This window comes from Pelodiscus sinensis, chromosome 13 (genome assembly GCF_052426305.1).
Source record: "Pelodiscus sinensis isolate ZL-2025 chromosome 13, ASM5242630v1, whole genome shotgun sequence".
NCBI lineage: Eukaryota > Metazoa > Chordata > Testudines > Trionychidae > Pelodiscus > Pelodiscus sinensis.
This window is the reverse complement of record NC_143064.1, coordinates 25,247,223-25,273,626: the sequence shown is the minus strand read 5'-3', so window position 1 is coordinate 25,273,626 and position 26,404 is coordinate 25,247,223. Positions and strand designations below refer to the sequence as shown.

At 45.8% G+C, this 26,404-nt stretch overlaps 1 protein-coding gene across 2 annotated transcripts in view; it reads left to right on the top strand.

Moving 5' to 3' along the window:
* The window catches only part of LOC102446651 (vascular endothelial growth factor receptor kdr-like), a 208,490-nt gene that overhangs the window by 49,883 nt on the left and 132,203 nt on the right, over positions 1-26,404 (top strand). For both annotated transcript variants that reach the window (XM_075940856.2, XM_075940855.2), the window contains exons 2-3: positions 10,112-10,208; positions 15,876-16,096. In XM_075940856.2, coding sequence (XP_075796971.2) covers positions 10,112-10,208; positions 15,876-16,096 — 318 coding nt within the window. The remainder of the gene's footprint in view (positions 1-10,111; positions 10,209-15,875; positions 16,097-26,404) is intronic.

Below are 26,404 nucleotides of genomic sequence, written 5' to 3'. Positions count from 1 at the left end.
TTCGAACTAGGTAAACCTCATTCTATGAGGACTAACGCCTAGTTCGAATTAAGCAGTTCGAATTAAGGGCTGTGTGGCCACTTAATTCGAACTAGTGGGAGGCTAGCCCTTCCCAGCTTTCCCTGGTGGCCACTCTAGGCACCACCAGGGAAACATGTCTGCCCCCTCCCGGCCCCGGAGCCCTTAAAGGGGCACGGTCTGGCTACGGTGCCCGTGCCAGGTGCAAGCCAGCCAGCACCCAGCCAGCAGACCCTGCACCTGGCACGGCACGAACCAGCCACCCGCTGCCACCCAGCCCTCCGCCTCTTCCCGGGACCAGGCTGGCGGCTCTCAGGAGCCTGCCCGGGTCCGCAAGAGGTGGGCGCCCCCCTGGTCTAGTGCGGAGATCGTGGACCTCATCCACGACGTCCGCACTAGGCACAGGAAAGTGGCCGGCTAGGGCAGGATAGCTGCCAGCCTGGCCACCCAGGAGCAGGTTTGCATGAAAATCAAGGTGGTCCAGTGAGAGCCCCGATCCTGAGCTCTGAGCTTAGAATGGCCGTACTGGGTCAGACCAAAGGTCCATCTAGCCCAGTATCCTGTCTGCTGACAGTGGCCAACACTAGGGACCCTGGAGGGGATGGACCAAAACAATGACCAAGCCATTTGTCTCGTGCCATCCATCTCCAGCCTTCCACAAACCTTGGGCAGGGACACCATTTCTACCCCCTGGCTAATAGCACTCCATGGACCCAACCTCCATGACTTTATCTAACTTCTCTTTAAACTCTGTTCTAGTTCTAGCCTTCACAGCCTCCTGCAGCAAGGAGTTCCACAGGTTGACTATTTGCTTTGTGAAGAAGAACTTTCTGTTATTAGTTTGAAGCCTGCTACCCATTGATTTCATTTGGTGTCCTCTAGTCCTTCTATTATGGGAACTAATGAAGAACTTTTCTTTATGCACCCTCTCCACCCAACTCCTGCTTTTAGAGACCTCTATCCTGTCCCCCCTCAGTCTCCTCTTTTCTAAGCTGAGAAGTCCCAGTCTCTTTAGCCTCTCTTCATATGGGACCTGTTCCAAACCCCTGATCATTTTAGTTGCCCTCCCCTCTCCCACCCTCTCTTTTCCCCTCTCCCACCTCCTTTTCCCAGTCTCCCTGAGTTTTGTTCAATAAAGAGAGTTTCTATTTTTGAACACACGTGTCCTTTATTTTGTACATCAGGAAGGGGGCTAGGGAGGGGTAAGTGAAAGGAGGTGAGGGAGGAATGGGGTACGAGCCCCTGATGGGGAGGACTGGGGTGGCTCTGCGGGCTCCTCGGGGTGGAAGCTCTCCTGCAGCCCCCCGAATGACACCCCCCCCCCGGAGGGCAGCCTGCGGCAAGTGCAGCCGGGCTGATGGCCGAGTGTTGTGATGTGCCAAGTGTGGGCACTCAGGGCACTCCAAGCCAGGACTGCTTTGCAGGCGGGGCACCCCTGAGAACTGTCTGTCCGGGGTGGGGGTCGGGACCCTTTAAGCACAGCCCTCGGCTAGCCTGAGACAGCAGCTCCACGCTCTAAGTCCTCCTCTGATGCCCTGCTGGCACTGCTTCCGGCCATCCTTAACCCTGGTTCAGGGTCCACTTAATGTGGACATGCTAGTTCGAATTAGCAAAATGCTAATTCGAACTAGTTTTTAGGTCTAGATGCACTAATTCGAATTAGCTTAGTTCAAATTAACTAATTCGAATTAAGTTAGTTCGAATTAGTGCTGTAGTGTAGACATACCCTAGGTTTGTCTGCCCCAAACATTCTAAACTCATCCCCCCAAAATCATGAGATTGGCATTAATAGTAAGATTTTAAAAATTGGGAAGCGGGGGGCGGGGGGGTCTTCATTTACCTTCTGATATTTTTCAGACTTTGCAGGTCATCTTTTCATGCTTTCCTCCATGGCCACAAGTTCCAGAGAAAATTATTTGAAATAAAGAAAAAAAATAAGCTGAGATTCTCTCTTGATTATATGACTTCAGGAGCTGGGGATTTGATAAAAATAGAAAATATTGTAAAGTCATGATAATATCACAAGTGTAGATAACACAACTGTTCCTTGCCCTCCTATGAATGGGAACCTTGAACCTAAATCCACAAATGATTATGGGTGTTTGGTCTTCATCTACACAGTTATTCACCAAAAAACAGAACTTCCTCACTCAAATAAGAGCAGGGTCTCCTTTGGTGTAATTATGATAATTAAAATCCCACTGTGAAAATAACACCTTCTTAAACATCAGAGGAATGCTCTGAAACAGATTTGCTGACTTTTCTGGCATACATTATATTGCTTTTTACTCCAGATAGTCTTGCAGAGACAAAACAGCAATAGGAGACGGATCTGACATCTATTTTGTCTCTTGCATCACCACTGGAGCTCCTGCCATACTATGCCTCACCATGCTTTAACTGCAGGGTCTTTATTTACTGGTGATGACACTGAAGCCAGAACCCAGGATGTTATTTTTACAGCCCCATGGTGTTGTTTTCATAGTCACTTTTCAAAGCACTGTACATTAACTAGTCTGTACGTTAACTTTAAGAAATACTTTCTAATTGAGATAAAAGAATCAAATCACATTAAAATAAAGTGTCTTAGTGTTAAAAAAAATAAAAATCCAATAATTAAATTAAAAGAAAACATAAAACATATATATTTTCCCCTTAAATCAACTTTGAAACCATCAGATTTTCAGTGATTTCTAGTGGGACCTTATATTTCCTAGGGCCTAATTCTACAAAGACATATATATGAGCATCATTTTACACACAGATAGAACTATTGAGTTCAAACATATGCATAAATCGATTTGTGTGATTGAGGCTTTGCAGAATCAGGGCCTTAGTTCTAAAATGCTTTATGCAGTTGTCCAGAGAGCAGCCTTCTGTCTGATTATTAAATATTCTTTGTCTTCTGATGCAGGTGTTAGACCAGCTTTTATGTTCAGTTTTCCTTTCTTCCTTGGGCTGAACAACATAAAAGGGACATATGGATCCTTTAATTAGAATTCATATTGACATTACCTGTTATTATAGATGCATATATTCAATCTCTCCAAGCACTTGTGGTATTCTGTTCAGGACTGCTACCCTGGTGTTTGTACAGTTACATTGCACAGAGGATGCTTAAAATCATAAATTAAAAATTGACTTGACCTGTACAACAAATTGGACTTTGGATTATTACAAGTGAAAGAATTTGTGACATAATTTGTTTCCGTTTGTAGTTACAGGATTACCTTTGCATTTGACTCAGCTTGGTTTCCCGGCATTTGCCTAATCCGAATTGTGTTTGTGTTTTCAACATCATAAAGATTGTTTGTTAAAAAAACTCTCTGACTTTTAGAATAGGCTATTAAGAAACAGCATTGTGCAGTGACAAGAACACTGGGCTGGGTGCCAGGAGAAATCTGGGTTCTGTTCCTGGCCCAACCAGTGACCAGTTGTGAGATTTTTAGATGCAGTCATATCCCTTATTTGTGCCTGTAGCCCCACCATGTCTCTGTTTTGTCAAGCAATGATAAATCACAAGATTTTAAAATAATGATAAATGTTCATTTCTTTGTATTTATCTTCCCATGTTAGAGCCCCTTGGGTTCATGTTTTCAAGCTCTTCTCAACCATGAAATCTTACTTTTTAGTGAGATGTTTATCAAATCATCTGACTCCAGGGATGGGGACTTTAAGAAAAAAATACCAACTATCCTGAGACATGTCATAAAATCATGAGAGTTGGTGACAATGCCTTAGACTATAAGCAGTTTGGGGCTAGGGCGGTCTCTTACTCTATGCCTGTACAACATCTAACATAGTGCCTGACCACATACTATATGGACGTTACTGTAATACACATAAATCAGTATCCTCTTACGACAGTAAAACCCTTTTCTCTTTTTCTTTTAAGTGTTGAGTCTAGACTAAATTGCCCAGAGCCCCAGTCACCCACTTCTGCAAGCATAAGGATTGCTTTGCACAGATGGGGCCCTAGTTCTACAGAAGGAAATGGGGGAGCAGCCAATTCTGCAACATTGGCTTCTCCTTCCATTCCAGATCCCAAAGATCTGTGCAAGGGGTAAAAGTAAGAGGGGTACAGCCACCCACTTCCCCACCCAAACCCTGTTGAGAAATTAATATAAGCTGTATTAACTTCACTGCCATTCCCCTCTGCACTGTGTACCCACCATTAAATCGGGGCTGAGAAGATGGCAGGAGCAGTCTCCAGTGCTGATATGAGTTTCCTCTTGCTTTTATGTATTATGGTGCAAAGTGGAGACAGTTTTCCTGCCTCCTCTGCATTGTAGGTTTGCTCTGGTAATGAGGTGATTGGCACGAACACTTGTTACTAACGCCATGCCCCTGGTACTCTAGGAGAAGGACAAGAATTATTTACTGGGGAAGAGAAGACTGTTATTGTAGGCCTGGATTCTGCAATCTGAGCTTGGCAGGCAAAGTCCATTGACTTCAACAGGACTCCGTCTAGGGTCCATGAGTCTGCCCAGGCAGATTGGATTGTAGATGTGATGCCTACGGGAGTCACAGTGGAGCCTTTCAAGGCAGAGTCTGTAACGTATCTGGCAGATGTGCATGGGATTTTAATTTTTTTTTATAAATGTTGAGAGGTTTATTAATAAAGCCATAAAATCTAAAGAGCGAACCTGAAGACCCTAAGCAGGGCAACAACAGAATTTACCATCTAAGATTTAATAAATTAGCAGCTCACTGAACAAGCTTCCTAGAACTTTTAAAAGCAAACACTGAGTTCACTTTGACCTGTTGGGGCATTCAAGGTGAGATGGCATAAGCCTGGCATCAGTGGCCCTGCTCCTGTGAGTAAGTGCTCATCAGGGAGAGTAAAAGCAGCACATCTCACCCCTAAAAGCTCAGTTCTTCCCCCCAGCGCCTCACTGCAACAAGTGATCCCATTGACAGTATTGTGCAGTGTGAAGACGGGTGCCAGAATCCAGCCCTAACTAAATAAATCTTAGGATGCAGTATTTGGGGTGGGGGGCTTCTGGTATGTTTTGCTAAGTATGACTTAGCTTATTTGCCCTGCCACTCTCTGCTGGAAGTTGCTTTCATAATTCCACCGGATTCTCAACCCCCTGAGCCTCGCCAAATAAATACAGCAAATATAAAAACAGGTTGACTCCCATTCTTGTTTCCTACCATGTCCCATGCCTTGCGCCTCCAAGAAAAATGGTCTCTTGGCCAACAGGGTGATGATCCAGAAAGTGGAAGCAAAGACAGGCCCTTGAATGAAGGATCAGTTTGCCAGTTTCAGCATCTGGTGATTCTAATTCAATGAGGCTTCAGTTTTCCCAGTGGCCCACCTCTTCATTTCACCTTTGATTTTTTTTCTATTCACTTTCTAATATGGCTCTGGCAAGCAGGAGAGGGCACACGCTGTGTTTATAATACCCCTGCTGTTTCCTGGCTGCAGTCGTGAAGTGTGTGTGGTAAGGATTTTCCCCCCTCTGCATGGGGAGGAGGCCCGAAAGCATTGAAATTACACATTGTTTATTCTGTTCTTCAGCTTCCTGATGCCAAAACAAACTCTGTGAAAGAGGTAGCTCACACACAAACACTGTCGTTGAAAAACACTTGTGTCTTTTGCAAAAACATTTTCAAGCATTATGAAAACCTAACAGCTGCCTTGCTCTCCAGTTACACCAGCAGCTCAAATCTAATCAGCGAGTGTCAGCCAAGAACGTGCCAATAGTATTGCACTAAGAGCCAGTGTAACAATGCTACATTCACACATGAAAAGTGAAATTTCACCCTGTGCACAAGGCCAGCATAATGGGCCACTGAAACCCCATGTTTGCCCTCAGAATCACTGCAGGCACCAAAGGGACCAGGTGCAGAATTTATCACATCCACCAGTAGTGCCAACTTGCCAAAGCCAAGTAACATCTAGATAAAGTCACGGTGTAACCAGCCTAAGTCACCTTAGTGGTCATGTGTTGAGAAAACCAGCTAGGTACACACAGGACTTAAATAAAGCTCCTCTAGCTAATTAAATGAAAAACCAACAAGTATTTCCAAACCTACTGGCCACTGACAGGTTGTTCCTGAACAGATTGCTATTTGAAAAGAGCAATGCATTGTCCTAGAGGTGTTGAAGTAGCTGAAAAGTGGATTTGTAACAATAGGTATCAAGTTACATAGGTGGGTGTTGTTATACAAAGGAAACGTTAGAAAGAGTGTGACTATGCTAATAACTGTGTTAATTCTCAGAGCATGCTCAGTTTGAAGGACATATTTCCAGACTACTGAGCAGTGTCCAAAATGGGTGCTTGGGCAGTTAGTAAGATGTTCTGGAACACATTACCTCACAACATTTTTCTCCTGAGCTCCTACTGAACATTACACTATTACTGCTTAGGAATAACTTTGGGTATGTGTAGCCAGACAGGAACCCCCCTGTAACATCCATTTTTGCTTGCCTGGAGCATACAGGGCACACAGAGCAGTAAAATCCTTGACAGAAGGCCCGGATATGCAGGCTGCTGTGACCCTGGATGGCTGTAAACAAAGATACACCAATCACTGACCAAGAGGCTGCAGAGGAGTGCCCTTGACTGAAACCTATATTGATATGAACACACACTGCCCGGGGGGAGGAATCTCCCGCCCAGTAAAAAAATGTCCAGTACTCACCATTTAGTTATCTCTCTTGCAGGTGTAAATTAACTTGAAACTCCCTTGTAAGAACTGGCGTCACAAAGATGGACCAACACAATTTGGCATCTTAGATAAGAAAGAGGATACGGGTCCCTCTGGGTATAAAGATGGGTCCAGCAGCACGCTTACTTTGAGCGTCAATCTACCATCTATCTACCTTTAAACCTCATTGTATAAGGAGTAAGGGTAATTTTGAAAGAAGGGTTTTCTTTCGAAATAACCGCGTCTAGACAGCGTTTCTTTTTTCAAAATAGGGTATTTCAAGATAACGCCCGGACGCGATTATGCAAATGAAGCATGGGAAATTCAAATCCGTGCTTCATTTGCAATTTCACTCAGCTGTATTTGCATTCCTTTCTTGAAAGAGGAATGCAGTGTAGACATACACTTTAGGTGTTACTCCAATTCACTCACTCTGCAGTGGGACCCAGCAGTTATTGTACACCCACGAGTTTACCTGCTGTAACTATTTTCAGACAAAGAAGTGAAGAACATGTTAAACTGAATGCAAAATTTGGAATTTGGCCAGGACACTGGAGCTTATGTAATATCTGTAGCAATAAAATGCCCTGGATCTCTCATGAAGACAAGTGGACAAGATCCTAGTTTAGTTTCTCATCCTGAGGGAGCTTGCAGTTGAAGAAGACAGTTGGTATCACCAACTGAGGGGTCTAGCAATGTTTTTAGAAGGCTGGTGCTCTTGGGTATTAGCTAGCCTCTGCTGAGTTTCTGATGGGAGTTTGAATAGCTCATGAAAGAAGCTGGATTATTGTAAGTGGGAGTGAGTCACTCTTCACACAGGGAACATGCCGTGCTGAGACCATTTCCCATGAATTTTGTAGAAGAGAAATTTGGGAGTGTCAGGGGGAAATCATTTCTTCATCCAGTGGAAAGCTATTTCTCTTTGTCTGATATCTTACCACTGCTATACATATGAGTAAAATGCCTTTGTTATAAGCCAAACTAAGGATTTCTGACTTATCAAGCTCAACATGGGGGAGAAGATAATGATTTGAAGTGCATACAGGGAAAGAAAACATGACACTTCAGTGGCATCAGTCTGGAAAACGAGAAACACATCTAAGCATATTTGTGGTTGTGCTGATTACTCTTCCCTCAGTGTGGGCAAGGCAACTAGTCTGGCCACTTTCACTTTTGTTTCTTCCCAGTTTCACTTTCTATTCTGCTGCTGTTTGGCTTCCCAACATAAGAGGGTGATGTTTACATTTTTTTTTAAAACAGTATTTCTTGAAAGCCACCATGGATACAAACATTTCAATCTAGGCAAAGTCTAATGAAACCCTTTAAAGCAGAATCTAAACTTTGGACCTTGAAATCAGTTGGCAGGATCACTTTAAGAGTACAATTGAATGGCAGATTCTGTCAAAAAAAAAAAAGGAGCAGCAGTACACAATGGATCATGGTGTGGGAATCCACAGACATTAGTTCTTCTCTATGCTATGCCAGTGATCCACTGTGTGACCATGACAAAGTCACTTCACCTCTCTGTGCCTCCATTTCTCCATCTGTAAAACAGGCGTAATAATGTTAACCAATCTGTACTTTGAGATCTGCCTTTAAAAAATACTAAGTATGATTTACTAACACTGATGGGACAAAACGTGCTCTCTGCATCCTCACTGCCATTTATTAAAGAGACAGGAATTTAATGGTCAGGAGAGCATCCACTAAAAGATGATGACTGTCCTAAGGAGAGAGATTTGTGCACTAGTCATGTAACAGATTGGCATTGCTGCTAGGACCACAAACACAGCTACAAATTTGCCTTATGAAACATTGCTATACTCTGCAACTCAAACAAAGCAAGTGTCACTGCAGTATTTGTGGCTATTACTCAGGAATATGATTAGAGGGCTGGAGCATATGACCTATGAGGAGAGACTGAGGGAGTTGGGTCTGTTTAGTCTGCAGAAGCGAAGGGTGAGGGGGGATTTGATAGCAGCCTTCAACTTCCTGAAGGGAGCTTCCAAAGAGGATGGAGAGAGGCTGTTCACAGTAGTGATGGATGGCAGAACAAGGAGCAATGGTCTCAAGTTGCGGTGGAAGAGGTCCAGGTTGGATATTAGGAAAAACTATTTCACTAGGGCTGTGTCTAGACTGCATCCCTTTTTCATAAGGGATCCCTCATAAGGGATCGGAGCTTTGCCGGAAAAAAGCCCCAGTCTAGACGCGGATCTTTCGGAAAATAAAGCCTTTTCCGAAAGATCCCTCATAAGGAATCCCTTATGAGGGATCTTTCGGAAAAGGCTTTATTTTCCGAAAGATCCGCGTCTAGACTGGCACTTTTTTCCGGCAAAGCTCCGAGCCGGAAAAAAAGCAGCAACCATTTTTATTCTAATGAAGCAGGGGAGATTTAAATCCCCGCTTCATTTGCAATTGCGATATATCTAATTTGCATCCCTTTTATGAAAAAGGGATGTAGTCTAGACACAGCCTAGGAGCGTGGTGAAGCATTGGAATGGGTTACCTAAGGAAGTAGTGGAGTCTCCATCCCTAGAGGTGTTTAAGTCTCGGCTTGACAAAGCCCTGGCTGGGTTGATTTAGTTGGGATTGGTCCTGCCTAGAGCAGGGGGCTGGACTTGATGACCTTCTGAGGTCTTTTCCAGCTCTATGATTCTATGAATACTGAAGATTGCGGTGGTGTTGTGTTGCTGCTGTTGTTTTTTAATAGACCAGATATTCCAGACGTAAAAAAGGAAGACACTTGCTCCTGCAGAAATTTTCCCCATTTATGTAGTTCAGTGGTCCCCAACCTTTCATGGCTGCTGGGCGCCCAGGGGCGGGGCCGCTCATGTGTTGGGCGTCTAGGGGTGGGGCCACTCACACACCGCGCTTCGGGGGGTGGGGCCACGCATGTGCCGCGCGCCCGGGGGTAGGGACCACCCACACTTCCTGAGCCCAGGGCCGTCAACACACATGTGCTGCGTGCCCGGGACAGGGGCCGCCCATGTGTCACGTGCCTGGGGCCGGCACCACGCATGTGCTGTGGGCAGAGCCAGCCCAGATGTCTCAGCGGGCGCACATAAATGCCCCGGCTGGCGCCATGGCGCCCGCGGGCACCACGTTGGGGACCACTGATGTAGTTCATTAAAGGAAAACATGCACTTAATGTCTATTGTTTCATGTGACAACTTGAATTATTCACTGGAGGTCTCTTAGGGTGTGTCTAGACTACAGGGTTTTGTCGACAGAAGTGGACTGGGAAACACTGGGAAAGGAAATGGGCCGATTCTCTCCTGGCTTCAGTGGAGTTACATGATGTTTGTGAAAGAAGAATTTATCTTTGAAGAGTGAACTACAGAAAGCATCAATCATATTTTCTTGTGTCTGCTTTAATGTGTGTATGCACTGGAAAACAGGCCTAACTGTGTATTTTCTTCTTTATTTTTTGGCTCAGGTCTATCTCTGGAAGAATTACTACCGAAACCAAAGTTGAACATTACAGAAGATCAAATTGTAATCCATGCAGGCGATTTCTTTGCCATAACATGCAGGTGAGGCTTGCAATGGTATTTCCCTGGTATTTATTGGCTGCCCTGGCACAAAATAATCCCAGGATCAAGAGAGTACTCCTCAGTCACAGCTGGGGAGCTTTTGCTATATTCTTCCCTTCAGGGCCGACTCACAAAATTTTGGCACCTGAGGCGGGGAGCTCAAATGATGCCCCCATGCCCCCTCACTTGGGCCAAAACTTTAAAGGTCTCGATTCTGCCTTCTTCCTGTTCTACTCCTCTCGTGGTACTGCTCGGCTACCTACATATGCACCAGCAGCAGACACAATTTTCTATACTCTGGATCTTAGTGGCAACCCCCCCCCCCACACACACACACACACAAATACACACACATGGTCTGGCACCTGAGATGGCTGCCTCAGTTCACCTCATGGTAAGGCCAGCCCTGCTTCCCTGACATTCACTTTCATGCAGAGTAGAATCTTATTTAGTCTAACAGAATGAAGGGGAGATAACTTATTCAAATCAATAGGGCCCTCTACTTTGTAATAGGCCCTCTGTGAAGTACACTGAAAGATTTCCATTATCTTAGTGGGTGGTGAATCATATCAAGAGACAAAGCTCATTTTTGGATAATGAAGATTTTCACATAAGGATTTGCCTATCCAAAGTTCGGTTCTGCTGTGTACAAATTTTCTCTTTTATTCCATGTGTGTAAGTAAGGGTATGTCTACATTACCCTCCTAGTTCGAACTAGGAGGGTAATGTAGGCATACCGCACTTGCAAATGAAGCCCGGGATCTGAATTTCCTGGGATTCATTTGCATAAGCCGGGCGCCGCCATATTTAAATCCTGGCTCGTTCGAACCCCGTGCCGCGCGGCTACACACGGCACGGACTAGGTAGTTCGGACTAGGCTTCCTAGTCCGAACTACCGTTACTCCTCATTCCACGAGGACTAACGGTAGTTCGGACTAGGAAGCCTAGTCTGAACTACCTAGTCCGTGCCGCGTGTAGCCGTGCGGCACGGGGTTCAAACGAGCCGGGATTTTAAAATGGCGGCGCCCGGCTTATGCAAATGAAGCCCGGGAAATTCAAATCCCGGGCTTCATTTGCAAGTGCGGTATGCCTACATTACCCTCCTAGTTCGAACTAGGAGGGTTGTGTAGACATACCCTAATAGACTGGTTAACCCAGTCAGTTATCAGCCAGCCCTCTTTGTATATATATGCTGACCCCAAATGCTGTCTAGCCTGTAAGATGACAGATAAATACATAGCAGTCAGCACATGTACATTTAAAGTCCTTTCTTATTTGAATATATCCTATCCTTTAAATCAAAGACAGCCACACCTCATAAAATGCAGAGTGTTGTTCATAAATTAAGGAGATTTTTCACCCACTGACACAGTTTGCATAACATGCAGGAAAATACCAAATTTGGGGTCAAGACTTCATTCAGATGGACGATAAGCCGTGCTAAATCTGGGTTGTAATGTGTTTGGTTGCAGCTGATTGGCAGATGACTGGAGTAATAAATGCACAGGGAGTTGGGGAATTTTCAGCCTTGTGAAAAGTTAGCCCTGCTGGATTAGACAGGAGGCCCCAGAGATGGTGGTATAAATCAGGGTAAATAATTGTGAATATGATTTACACATTAGGGGGGCAGGCTTGCAGCAAACATAAATGTCCACCAGAAAAATATGATCAGATTTAAAAGCCTTGTACAAGGGGGTGGTAATGTGTAAGTTAAAGTGAGCCATGCACTATTATTTAGTTTCGTGTTGCTGTAGCACTGACCAGGATCCATTGTGCTAAGTGCTGAACAAACACAAAACAAAAAGCCGGCCCTGCTTACAGTCAGTATCACACACAGACACACACATATTATTTTACATCTGACATGTTCTATTGGTTGCTTTACCAGCCACCAACCTACAAGCACTCCGTCAGCTTGTAAATGACACTGGCTGAGGTTCACTTTGCCACTTCATTGCTTTACTAACTTGTAGTTTTCACTGATATTTATGTCACCTCTGATTTCGTCCCAATCAGGCCATTTAAACCAGTATTGCCCTTCGTGAAGGTAAATCCACTCATCTCTCATGAAACACTCATTAATCTGTTCTATTGTTATGTAACTCCAGGCATAGGTGACTTGTGGTAGCAGTCAGGAAGTACGCTGCCCTCCTGTGCTCTGACCACAATTTGAATTGCTAAATGGGGTGCCTTGTCATGGCCTCTCTCTGTTCTTCTTGATGGCCCTTCCTGCACCCTGCTACCCTCCGCAGGCATCAATTGCCTGTGGCTCAAGGAGAGTCTTTCCTGATACCTGCAGCTGGCACTGCCTCATGAGGTCAAAACAACCTTATGATAATATTTATAGCTTGGCAAGCTGCAGGCATTAGTGATGACTGTAACGTAAATGGTGCTTTAAAAATCCAGCTGCATTACTTCTTTCCATGCTGTTCTGTGCCTGGGAATTCTACAAGGTACCTGTGTGCTAATTAAAGAGATGGGCTCCTTGCTTTGCTTTTTAAATTGGCTGCTTTTTAATTTATTTGAGCGTTGCCTCATCCATGTATTGTCAGATGAAAGAACAAATAAATAAATAAACAAACAAATAGCATGCTTTGCACTTGTGGAGTGGCTCCACACGCTCAGAGTGCCTTGGAGACACTCAGCAATAATGGCTTCACTACACCCCTTTGTATAAGGTGTAATTCTCCATACCTACAGGGGGAAAACTAAGGCACAGAGGAGAAAAGTTACAGATTGGACCTCCCTGGTCCAGCACCCTCAAGACCTGACTGGTCCTAGATGAGGGATTTTTCTGGACCAGGCTCCCCGCTGCCAGTCCCGCCTTGATACTACCCCCCATTTCCTGACTCCCCCACTGCCCAGCTGAGCTGCACGCCAGCTCCTGGCTCCTCCCTCTTGGCCCAGTTGAGCCACACACCAACTCCCAGCCCTCCACCCCACTGCAGCACACCAGGACTCTCTGATCCTGAAACATCCATGGTCATGTGGATCACGGATGTTGCCGGACCAGAGAATCCTGGATTGTAGAGGTACAACCTGTACCTGCCTACGAGTAAGGCAATCAGTCTCTACCACAGCTTGGTACCCAGGCTGGCACTCCTGCCTGTGACTCATGTGCCAGACGACTTCCATCGGGTCCTCATTAGCCCAGTGCCATGTCTTGTGCACACACACAAACACCCTGTTTAATGAAGTCACATAAAATACATAATCTGAAATCATTCCTGTCTTCAAAGGGGCATTGGGATGGTGGCAAGATAGTGGAGCACCATAGCTGTGAGAACTACAAAGTGAAATTGTTCTGGGGGGATCCTTACACCACCCCCATCATCAGTGCGAAACCAAGACTAGAGCACAAGTATCACAATAGGCAGACTGAGTCTCTAGCCATTAAACCATGCTGCTTCTAAGGTGTGGAGATGCTACTCTACTCCTCCGACACTGGGCTGAAAGCATACCTGGGTAATGTAGTAAGTGCAGATATTGAGGGGACCCAGCAGTAGTTTTCCTGTGCCCTCTAGTTTTCCTGTGGCACAGCAATGACAGGCCTTTGCTTCCGGAGGGTGGTCATTCTGCCATGAGCTTGGGAAGAAGAGATGGAAATGGAGAATTCCTTCTCAGGAAAAGAGCCCTTGGTTTGACCAGCCCCCTAAAAGCCTGGACAATAAGCTTGTCTTGCCTCTTTCCTCTCTGCATTTACATACAGGAAGCTGGTGTGATTGATGAGGTTGGGGTTTCCGAGTCTCTGGATGCAGGGGGAGGTTGCCCATCAGGGAAGATAGCCACACCTGGACCCAGCAGTGTCATTTACCCACATGCTAGGAAGAGCCTCCAGATTTCTGCCCATCTTCATCTTCAGGAAAGGGCAGGCAGAGCTGAGAGCCATGAGGGTGTTTATATTTGGGAGCAGCAGGACCTTGCCAGCAGATACACACTCCTGTGCTGCACCCAAGTGTGAGGCGACTGGCCCAGACTTTCAGAGAGAGATTGTAGAGCAGCTCACTAACACGAAGGGTACGTCTACACTAGCCCCCTAGTTCAAACAAGGGAGGCTAATGAGGGCGACCGAAATTGCAAATGAAGAGCGGGATTTAAATATCCTGTGCTTCATTAGCATGTTCCCGGGCGGTTGCCATTTTGGAAATTGACTAGCCCAGAAGAACTGCCCGCGTCTACATGTGGCAGTGAAACAGGAGTTCGAAGTAAAGCCCTAACTCGAATTAGCTGTTATTCCTCCTGGAATGAGGTTTACCAGCTAATTTGAATTAAGGGCTTTACTTCGAACTCCCATTTCACTGCCGCGTGTAGAGTTCGAACTAGGGGACAAGTGTAGACATACCCCAACTCGCAGCAGAATGTAGTAGCAATGCCTGGGGAGCATAAGTGCCTTTGCACTGAACGGATATGCCCTGAATGGTGTTTTCTCCCTACTGCTACTCCCAGTGAAGAAAATCCCGAGCTCATTACTGATCCTCCCTTAAGTAAATTCTGCTGAAGCCAATGGACCACCACTGAGTAAGGATGGTGTGAACACAGCGTCCTTTTAACATTAAAGGCCAGCCCAGGTCTTGCTTGGTGCAGTTATCAAAGAGAGGGGAAAGGCAGAAGGAGCTTCCCATCCTGCCCTTGCACCTATGGAGAAAGAGGACTCCTTTGAACTAATGCCAGCCCTAGCTTCTCCACAGGTGTCTGGGAAGGTTTGGTCCAGGACTCCTCCCTCTCCATGCTGGTCTCATGCATCCTGCAGCAGGGGCCACTCTGGCCTCTCTTCTCCACATTTCCTAGATTGCCTCCCTGAGACACAAAGCCTCCAGGATCTCTTCCTGCAGCAGTGCGCTCTGCACATCCCATGCCACAGGACTGTATTACGGACCTGATTCAAAGCTAACTGAAGTCAAAGGAAACACTCCCATTGAATCAGACCCTACTAGCCCTAGGTTATTTAAGGGTGCACATCGTGGCTTGTACCAGGCATCAGAGAAGGATGCTACATTAGATGGATGAGACGGTGTATCTGCCATACTGTGGTAACTCCTGTGTTCTAAGGTCAGTGAAGGGCCAAACAGACAAACTGTATCTGATACAAGCATATGTCATAAGATCTGCAATCCAGCTTCTTCCAGACACCTCACACAAACAAAGTGCTGTCACTGCTAATTAAAGAAGAGGGAAGACATGGAGTTACATATGTGGTCTTTTCTCTCCCTTCCTTAACCTCAGTGTTAGGAGAACCAAAGAGGGTTTAACTGCTCTGGCAGAAAGTGCAGACAGCCCAACTCAGGAGAAGTTTACAGATGTACCTGAGGCCTTCTAATGTTTTTACAGCAATAAATTTAGCCAGTTCAAATGAGCTCTTGTTCACATTGTTCCCTCAAATTGAAAAGCTCATTGTCCCCCCAGACTGTAGGAAATGGTCTTGCATTTACTATTGCTTCTCTCAGGAAATGTCTGGTGCTGCAGGGAAGGGGACAGGGTAACGCCATCTGAAGCCTTAACTCCCGCAAGGTGCTAGAAAAGCTAGCAGCTCATAAAAAGACATCACAAAGACCTTTATCATTCCTCACTGCATGACAAGATTATGAAACCTGGCCTGAGAAATGTCGATTATTCCACTCATTATGCCAGAGACCATGACAAAATCTTTATTGTGTGTTCTCTTGACAGGGGAGCAGCCCCCATGACCTGGCTATGGGGAAATGAATCACACAAAGACAGTGACAGGTGGACTGTCTCTGAGCAGACGTGTTCAGACAATGAACAGCAGATCTGCAGCAGGCTCACGATCACCAATACCATAGCCCAGGACACCAGTTATTTCACCTGTGGTTATAATCACCTCCTTTCTAACAAAGACCTCGTGGCCACGACATACGTGTTTGTTAAAGGTAAGAGCTTTATCCTTCTAGACCTTCTCTCTACGGAAGCAAATTGGTGGTATCAGCTAGTGTTCAGTTGTTGGCCCCACCCGTGCTCATTACAGGCAGAAAAGCCAATGCGGACGCATTCACAGCTCTCCTGACCCTTCCACTCACCATCTCAGCAACGGAACAGAGTAGGTTTTGTTGACTTTTTGTTTTTACTTTCATGCCTTCTGGTTTCAAAGGATCACAGATGTTAGAGCTGGAAGACACCTATCCCTAGACTGGATTAGTTCGTTGTCCAGTCTAGTTTCATGTGTCCCTTTCACCCCTCATTTCACTGCTCCCTTTGAGAGATTATTCCACACCCACCTAGAGCTCACTGGCAAGATTTTTTCCTAAGACTGAACCTAAATGTTCCCTTTCTTAATTTCAATCTGCTGCTCCCACCGAACCCCCCTTATGCCACCCTGTATGATTCCTCTCCCGCTTAGGTATTTACCTTCATGAGATATTTGTAGACAATTTTGCCCTCCACACCAATTAACCATTATATGGTTATGTCTACACTGCAGATGGAAATGAGCCTCCATATTCCCAGAGATAGACACATGTGACTCTCTGGGTCTGAGCTTGGGTGGCTAGTCCAAGTCTCGACTAGTGTAGCAGCATTACATGCTAGCTTAAGCCCACTAGTACAAATCCATCTACCCATGCTGGGAATCTCATTCCTGCCTCCAGTGTAGATACCTGCTAAGCAATGCTATCCCCATTTAAGAGGGTCTCCAAACCTAACCCAGCCAGAAGAATTCCTTGTTCTATTATCCTAGGAGGTAGGCAGCCTTTCTCCCTTTCCCTGAGGCATCCAGGAAGAATCATAAGGTCTGACAGAAACCACTTACAGTCAGAAAAATCAAACGTCTCTAGGCCCTAGGTCAGGCTAGTGTGCTAGGGCTTACAATGCGTAGCACAGCCTCTAATTCCCTCCCCTTCCGTCTCTCCTTCAGCTTGCTTCTCCACTATATCTAGTACTGGTGCAGCAGGCTGTTCCTTGATTGCTCCCCCAGCTGGCTTTACTGTAAACCCCAGCCTGCCACATTCTTAAAAGCCTGTCCTTTCAGCCTGCTGCTCATCTTTGGTCTTCTCTGAACTCCTTTCAGTTTGTCAGTATCTTTTTTGATTCAGCTGGAGCAGCATGTGGTGACAGCAACAAAAGACAATCATGTTCTCTACGGCAAAGTGAATAATTCATAATGAATAGTGGGCTCATTTAATTTAGCCGTGTGTGTGTGTGTGTGTGTGTGTGTGTGTGTGTGTGTGTGTGGATTATCCATGAGAAGATCACAAGTTCCTCAAATGCATTCCATTCTTCACTTTTTAGTTCTCAGATATTCTAAGTTCAGCTAAGTTGCTTAGCTGTGGTTAGTCAGATAAGTTATACGGTATGATTTTTGTACCTTAGGGTATGTCTACACTACCCCGCTAGTGCGAACTAGCGGGGTAATGTATGCATACCGAACGTGCAAATGAAGCCCGGGATTTCCACGAGGCGTACAGATAGTTCGGAATAGCTTGCTAGTCCGAACTATCTAGCCCGTGCCGCGTGTAGCCGTGCGGCACGGGGTTCGAACAAGCCGGCATTTAAAAATGGCGCCGGCCGGCTTATGCAAATAAAGCCCGGGAAATTCAAATCCCGGGCTTCATTTGCACGTTCGGTATGCATACATTACCCCGCTAGTTCGCACTAGCGGGGTAGTGTAGACATACCCTTACTTACTTGGGTGAGACTAATTTATCACTCAGATCCCACAAAGATTCATACAGGGGACTGAAATTCATTCTCCAAGAACATTTGTGCTAGTAACACTTGGTTGCCCAAATGCGCATGGAAAATTAAGGTAAAAGGACATAAGGGTGGCTGAACCGAGGTCAATTAACCATTCAAGTGAACGTTCACAGAAAATAATTTGCATTAGCTGCCCACCTCCAATATTCTCACATTGTTTCTAACTCTGAAGAAGTCCCAAAATGCATGATTTCCAGTCCAAAGAGGATATGATATGTATAGACATCAAAAGCCAATTGCTCAATCATTGTATAGAACTGCTTGAGTCATTTGGAAAATTTTCCCTTCATCTCTGTACTGAAAATAGCTACCTTCCATCTTTAGTCTTTCTTCCCAATAAGTCCCTCCTTTTCTTGGAATTTAGCTTCTTAGTGCTGCTTGTTAGTTCCTGTATCCATTTTCTTTTTCCTTTTGTATTTCCCTTCCAGTTCGGTCAGGAATTCTATTTCCTCACTAGCCTATTCCCTGGACTTTATCTGCACTGATTCTTGTGCTGGCCTGTTTCCTTTTCTCATTGAACGTTACTCACATGCCTGCATTTGTAATGACCCAACCCAATAGCTGAACAGCAGGAAGCAGCATATTGGAAACTCAATGCCCCTGTCCTGACTTAGTGCCCTCACTGGCTTATAGGGACCACATTTAATGTGAAATGCCTTGACAGAAGCACAAGCAGAAAATCTTATGGGACCCCCTGGGACTGCCTGAGCTCTTTCCTTAAGAAAATATTGAAAGCGATAAAAACCCTGCCTACAATAGAAGCCATCAGCACACAGCTGATTTATAAACAGTACAGGATGTCCTCGCTCTCCTGAAACTGGCTGTGCTGGCACCCCTCTGAAATGAATGCTAGCTGACTACTGTTACAGCCAAATCACTGAAAAACACCTTCACAGTCAGCAGTAATTCACCTACGTCATGATTCCTCTCCATTCGCATCTGAAACCCACCTATGCTATGAAAAGAAAATGAAGCAAAGTAGTAAAGTACAGAAAACATGGGCCAATTCATGCTCTACAGATGCACTAGTGGAGCAAGGAAAAGGTGCTGGGACAGTCTCTTCTCCAGCCCCTTCAGTACCAGCGTGGAGCAGGATTCCCATCTAGCGCAGAAGAGAACTCTAGAAAAGTAGCTCAGCTAATATACCCACTGGTGCCCCCAGGGGCTTGGCCTGCCAGGCTGGGGCTAGAGTCAAGCTAGCTGGTTTTACGTGCCTCTGCATATGTGCCACCTGAAGAGGCACACTTGGCTTCTTCTTGTAATATCTCTCTGTCTTCTGTGCACTGGCAGGCTAGCATTTGGGCCAAGAAAGCTACCAGTGGGAGCCTCTACATTGTCTCCTCCAGACACCTATCACATGGATTATTAGCATCCTCATCTTTTGTAGAATGCAGACATTCATTCCTGCAGTTTCTGAGCATCATTATGTCCCTTTAGAAGAACGTCACAAAGTAAAGGAGTGAAGCTCCTTGTTATTGCTGCCCAGATAGGGCGCACCGAATTCAGAAGGCTCAGCTCAGGGTAGTTAACCACGTGGCAAGGATGTTTGTGGGGCTGAGCCAGGAGGGCTGAGAACATTTTCAGACAAATCCTAGAGTCTGGAGGTTCCGCTGAGATTACAAAGCCGTTATTACCACAGAGGAAGGGGAATGGGATTTTTCTCCTCATTCCTGGCCTGCTGCTTGACACTGAAATGAATACGATTGTGTCGGAAGTCCTGCTTATTGGCTATTATTTCCTGCGCTTGCCTCTGTTTTTACAGGCTCCCTGGTGGAGTTTCACAACGCTGTTAGAATGGGGCATTTAGCAGCACTCCCTCCGCCCACTGCAATTGAGCTCTGACCTCTGCCCATCAGTCGGATTGTACAGGGCCTGGGAGTGGTAGGATCAAACTCAGTGCTCTTTGGAGAGGCCAGGCACTAATCAGCAGCTGGATGGGATGGCTTGGGCATCTTCTTCCTGGTTGATTGTTCCTGACACCTTTTGTGCTTCAAGCTGGAGCTGCAAATTAGCAGGAATAACAACAATCATCATCATCATCATCATTAAGAACAGAAAAATTCTGTCACATGCCACAACTTTTGCTGGAACTAAAAGTTAGCCAAAGGTTAGACAGAAAATATTCTGTGCTTTGCGACATCCCTATGGTCATAATAATATTGGGTCTTGCATCCTGATGGGAGCTCCAAGCACTTTAAAAATGTTGCAGAACCTAGAGCAGCGGTTCTCAAACTGTGAATCAGGACCCCAAAGTAGGTCACAACCCCATTTTAATGGCTGGTGTTAGACTTGCTGGAGTCCAGGGATGAAGCCCAAGCCCTGTTGCGTGGGCACAAAATTGAAGACAGAGTGCTCCAGCCCTGAGTGGTGGGGATCAGGTTGTAGGCTGCTTGCCTGGGGCAGAAGCCTTTTGGCTTGGCCCAGCCTCCTCCTGCCTGGAGCAGTGGGTCTCAGGCTTTGGCTTTGTCCCTCTCCTGTCTGAGTTGGTTGGGCTTAGATGGGCTCAGGCTTCAGTTCCTTTCCTGGGCTCATGTAGTAATTTTCATGGTCAGAAGAGGGTCACGGTACAATGAAGTTTGAGAATCCCTGACCGAGAGGCCAAGAGGCGACCTCTGGAATGAAATACAGCAGCTGTTTTAATGTGATTCAGCAGCACTACACTGAGATGCAAATGGAGCAGGGTATTTACCCAAGGTCACACCATCAGAGCCAAGAACAGAATTCAGAAGTCCCATCCGTATTCCCTAAGTCACGCTGCCCCTCAGATGAGAAATCCCAAACTGAAGAACACCTTTGAAATCAGCCTGAAAATAGAGTCTGTGGCTCGTCTGCTTGGGAGTGTTTATTCGAATTCTAAATTCCCATTTGATTTTTATCTACACACAAAAATCACACTGCTTTTACCTAGTTCATACAATGGTTAAAGCAGTACAACATACCTAGTGTGGGTGCGAATAAAGATGCTTATACCAATAGAGTTTATTCCAATGCAGGCTATTCTAGGATAACGGTGTGCACAGTACAGATTTAACAATTTGGGGAGGAGAGGAGGAAATCACACCCTTAACTGGAATGTTAAATCAGTGTGTAGATCAGAGCTTAGATCAACAGTGATGGATGCCATGGAGGGAACTAAGCAGAACAGTGTAGCATAGAATAGCCTTTCTTCATGGCCCTTTGTTCTTTGCTCTTTGTGAACATTCAGGTGCATGGGGTTTTAGACAATGACAACTCTACATGTGACTACACCAGACTTCTGGTGGGAACTAGGGCAATTGTACTGAGCAGCAGCTTTCATTATTCATTATTTTCCTATGAAAAAGTTTCAGTCATCCAATCTGGGAGCAAAATCAATAGCATGTGTCTAGGAAACCAGTGACTCATTGGGAACAGCAACTCACTGCAACAAACCCACTGACAGAAAATTACTCATTCCCACTACTCAGTGAATTCAAATGAATAATTAAGACACTCACTGGGAGAGAGAACAACTTGGGAGCAGGGCAGAGAACGGGGACAGAAGGCACAAGGAATATAACTCACAACACTTGGTTTGATCCGCTGCATTGATAACCCATGAGCCAGAACAAGCACGGCAAGGCTTCCTGACGTCAGCACGAGCTTTGCAGGGCTGGCAAGCAAAGCAACCAGCCTTGGGTTTGTATACTGATCAAAGAGGATGTGGAAGCGATGCACAGAATCTGTATGAGGCACTGTCATGGCATTTTTTCAAGCTCTTTTTTCTGTTTTCTCTTTAGCAGAAGTGCCTCTAGTTCTCAGCCAGATCTTTTCACAAGGCATCAGCTGAGTTTTAAGTGGCTTCCTTCTTTCTCCCTTGGTCAGGTGTTTTTAGAGCCTCGCTTTCCAGCTATGCAGCCTGCCTTGGGGCTCCAAGCTTCACAACAACAGCCTGGGCTTCACGCTGTGGGCAGCTTGGTCCTTTCTGCAAAAAGCCTCCCAGAAAACATCTACAGTTTACCCTTTCCTCCTCTTGTCCCTGAGGCAGCTAGAAGGGAGATAGAAATACCCAGGCAGGACTGCCTCCTGCCAAAGCACACATCTCACTGATGCCGTGGCTCATGAACTGGAACAGCAAGAAATGTCCTTTCAATCACAACAGCAATTTCCCCTGAAGCAAACAGTGGGAGGCGTTGGTGGGTACCGGACCAACAACATATCAAATCCACCTTTATCTTTTCTTTATATGCCAAATGTAACACGCTGTCAGTTCTGGGATGGGACACCCACCACCCTTCTTGCTCCTTTCCCGGTGAAAGATGGCTAGAGGGTGAAGGTGGGAGAGCATGAAAGCACCACTCATGTTAGCTCATCTTTCAGTCTGACAGTCTTTAAAGCCGATTTCTGCCTCCCTAATTCTCTTGACGGCTTGCAGGGATTCTCTGAACGTGAGAAGCAGACACACAAGGCGAGCGTGACAGGACTGACTTTGGCTTGCTTTGCATGGAGACTAGCAATGAGAATAGAGGCTGGAGGCCGGTAGGCTGAGGTTACTTCAGATTTGTTGTTTTTGTGCAGACAATTGCACTTTTCTGCCAGACAGTCAGGCAGCTGAGATAGGCTAGCGCTCCCTGTTCTGCCGGCACTGAGCCGAGTAGATAAGTAGCTGGTTCTCACACAGTGACACAAGGGCTTGGCAGGCATGTTCCAGTGAGAGCTGACCTGCAGAATGGGGCTGCAGCTTAGGTTGTGTGGCAAGCCGCCAAAAGGATCTTCTCAGGCATGGGATTATTAAGGTCTTGGTCCAGAAGGAGAAGAGCGCCTTCCTTTCTGCAGTCAGACTCTGAGGCCTCTCAGGTTGAGTTAGTGTGTCAGAGGTGACACGAAGGCACCACATGAGTTACTGCCACTAAGTCAGTGACTGCAGTTGTCTGACCAGCAGGAGTGTGTGCTCCCCTCCTGAGTGATAATGAATTTCTAAGTGACACCCAAAATCTGACACACACCCCCCCATCCTGTTTCCTGAGGTAACTGTGCAGTAATTAACAATTTTTCAGGCCAAAGGTGGTTGGCTGCTGTCATCTTGGGAGAAAAGTTGTGATCGATGATATTCCAGGCCAAGTGCTATTGTAAAAATACACCCTTATGTATAAAAGAGAGCTTTCGCAGGTTTCCATAAGGACCATACGTTTAAGGGTAAGCCCATACTACAAAATGATGTTATCCTACGTGCCGTCATTGTACAGCCACCACAGTAATTAAGTCAATTTTGCATGTCCACGCTGTGTTCCTTGTGTCAGCAGTGCGAATGCTCAGCAGGAGGGCCTACACCAATTTAACTGTCAGTGTGGGGCATTATGGGATGGCTTCTGAAAAGCAGCAACAGTCGCTGTAAGCAATACACTGACTTGACCTAACTGCATCAGACTACCTTGTGGAGATGATGTTGTTCCCTTGCCTTTAAATATGATACAGATACCACAGGCTGAACATGTGACCAGGTCTGAGAAAAACCCTGAAAATCTTACAGGAAACCCTGTGTGTGCCTCTCTGGGGAAGTTCTGAAATCACAGGCCTTCAGTTCTTGCCAGTCTGGGACTGTGTGAGACATTTGTTTGCTGGGGACCTGATACTGCCAGATGCTGAGTTTGTGCTGTGTGATGCAGCATGCTTTCAAGTCCCACTAGCTTCAGCAACTTGTGTGGAATGGGCTCTGAGCCCTTTGGAAAAAAGGATTTCAAATTGTGGTTTAGTTGTCCATTAAAAATAAGTTTACAATAGGTTACGCCTAGTCCACAGAAGACCCATAGGGAAAATGCCACCAACAACAGACACAAGATTGGTGAGATAATATTTTGTATTAGAAGGGACAAGCTTTCAAGTTTCACAGAGCTATGTCTGCACTGCAACACTATTTCAGGTTACCGGAGTATCCCGAAATAGCTATCCCACATCTTAACAAGCCCATTATTTCAGGCTCGCTATTCCGACATCCCTGTAAACCTCATTCCACAAGGAGTAAAGGACGTTTCGGAATAGCAGGTGATACCGAAATGTGGCACTGTGTAGATAGCACCAAATTACAAAATAAGCTATTTCGAAATAAGATTAAAATAAGATTTGCATAGCTTAAATTGCATATCTTTTTTTGAGATACGGTGCAGTGTAGATGCACCAGAGTGAGTTACATATTGTTGCAATGAGCCATAAGACACAAATAGAACCTGCTTCAATACTGAAAAAATTCCATGGACCCCATATCCCTATCTGTCACCTACCACCCCATACTAGAACCTGCATGGGATACCATTGAACAGTTACAACCCATACATGATAGGGACTACCTCCTGAAAGGAATCATCCCTGAACCCACTTCTTTGGCCTTCAGCATCCCAGCCTCACCAAGCTCATCATCAGAAGTCAGCTCTCTAGGGACCAGGATGCACCAACTCAAAGGGGCACCAGACCCTGATAGAACAACAGACATGTCCCCACTGATATGATCAGCACTCTTTGCATCACATCTTTCAAGGTCCATGGGTCCTACCCATGCCTATCACTAGGGCAGCTGACAAGGGAGGAGAGGCAAAAGTGCAATTTCCCCAGGACCCATGATTTAAAAGGGCCTCAGGCTCTGGGCCATCCAATCTGCTACTGCAGTGGCAGCAGCAGCTGGAGCTCTGGGCCTTTTAATCACTGCTGGGGTCCCACAGGCACACACCAGCTCTGAGGGCAGGCTGGCATAAGCCCTGTCCCTTCAGTCAGAGGCCCTGCCCCTTCTGGGGTCCCAGAGCTGAGCCTTTCCCACCCCCATTGCTCAGGGACCAACCGCAGCAAAGTCTGTCGCTAGTCCTGCCTATCACAACGTGTTGTACCTCAACAGTGCTTCCAATGCCCTAGCAACAACTATGTGAGTAAATGCAGACAATCCCCACTCTCTCAAATGATTTTACACAGTAATATGTTAAAAGACAAAAACACCTACTGACCCACAAGTGAGCACTTTTCCCAAAGCAGTCTCTCCATACCCAGTCTCTCAGTCCTTCAAGGAAACCTGCATGCTTTCGAAGACAAGCCTGGGAATTCAAATGGATAAATCTTCTAGACACTAAAAGCCATGGATTCCTCGGGGAGACTAGTTTTATGGCTTTGTGCTACAACTGCAAAGGTGGTGATTACCCATTTCATTTTAAGTCCTCTCCTCCAGCATGTGAACCCCTTTGCTTAACAGTCTGTCCTGTTTATATTTAGCTTCGGCTCCCAGGACACTTTCCCCAGCCCTGAGGAAAAACTCCATGAAGCTCAAAATCTTGTCCCTTTCACCAACAGAAGTTGGTCCTATAACAGATAAAGCCTTACCCATCTTGCCCTCTCTGTCCTGGGAGCAAAACTGTGACAATAGCACTGCACCACGCAAGAGAACAAATGTAACCAATGGGCAAATGAGCCTCACATCTGGTGCCTGTCTCTGCTGCATTTGCATCCCGATTGCTATCAGAGTCAAGGCTTGAAGTGAGATGGAAACATTGTGGTCCTGGCTTGGCAGTTGCTATTTTACAGCTGAGTCAGAAGGGACACTCCCTAAGATCATCTCAAATAGCAATTCATCTTTTACTGGATGTAATGAGAGCTTAAACATCAGGGACTTTGCTGTCTTCACTTAAACAATGGTCTAGTAGGCACTTGACCTTTGAATTTCTTTTGTTCGTAATATGCCTGACGCCTATGCCTGGCTCTGTGACTGCAGCCGGACACCAGGCGCTCTTCCTCTTAGCTATTCTGCTATTACTGCTTCCCTGACTCTTCTCTTTGTGTATGTTCCTGCTTGGAGCATGAGCTGTGTGTTGGGTAAACAGTAACACCCTGCCGTGATGGCAGCTTCCTGCAAACTTCCACTGACCTGCAGAACTAGACAGCCAGTCTGCGGGACCAGAGAGAAGAGGCCTTTCCCTGGCCTTAGGGCTACAGCAACAGCTGAGAAGTCACTAAAATTCTGCAGCTCTTGCCTTTCTTCATGTGAAATGAGCTTTATAGCCCGCCCTGAATTCTTTGTAAAGTCCCGTAGGATGGAAGGGTGGTTTTGCAGCACAGAATCCATGGTGCAAATCACCTTCACAATTCAGGAGAAACTGCCATGCCAGGCTGTGAGGGTAAATGTCACCCTTTTGACATAGAAGACAGAGCATTTATTATATTTTTTGAATATCAGCTCAATCTTGGAAGGTACTGAGTTCATTCCACTCCTACAGGTTTCTGTGTGTGTGGCTGCTCAGATGATGGGGGATATGGGCGGGTGAGGAAGTGGGGGTGTCTCTGTTATTGTTTTATAAAGACACTCAGGCTAGGCCTACTCTGCAGCTTTTTTTTTTTTCAGAAAAAACTACGCAAAATGCACTCAACATTTTGCATTGCTTTTTCCAATTTTTTTTCCGGAAGAGGCTTTTCTAAAATTTGGACCATTTACATTGGGCCAAATTTTGGAAAGTCCCACTCTTGAAGACAGGGCTTCCGAAAGAGCATGTTCGCACTTC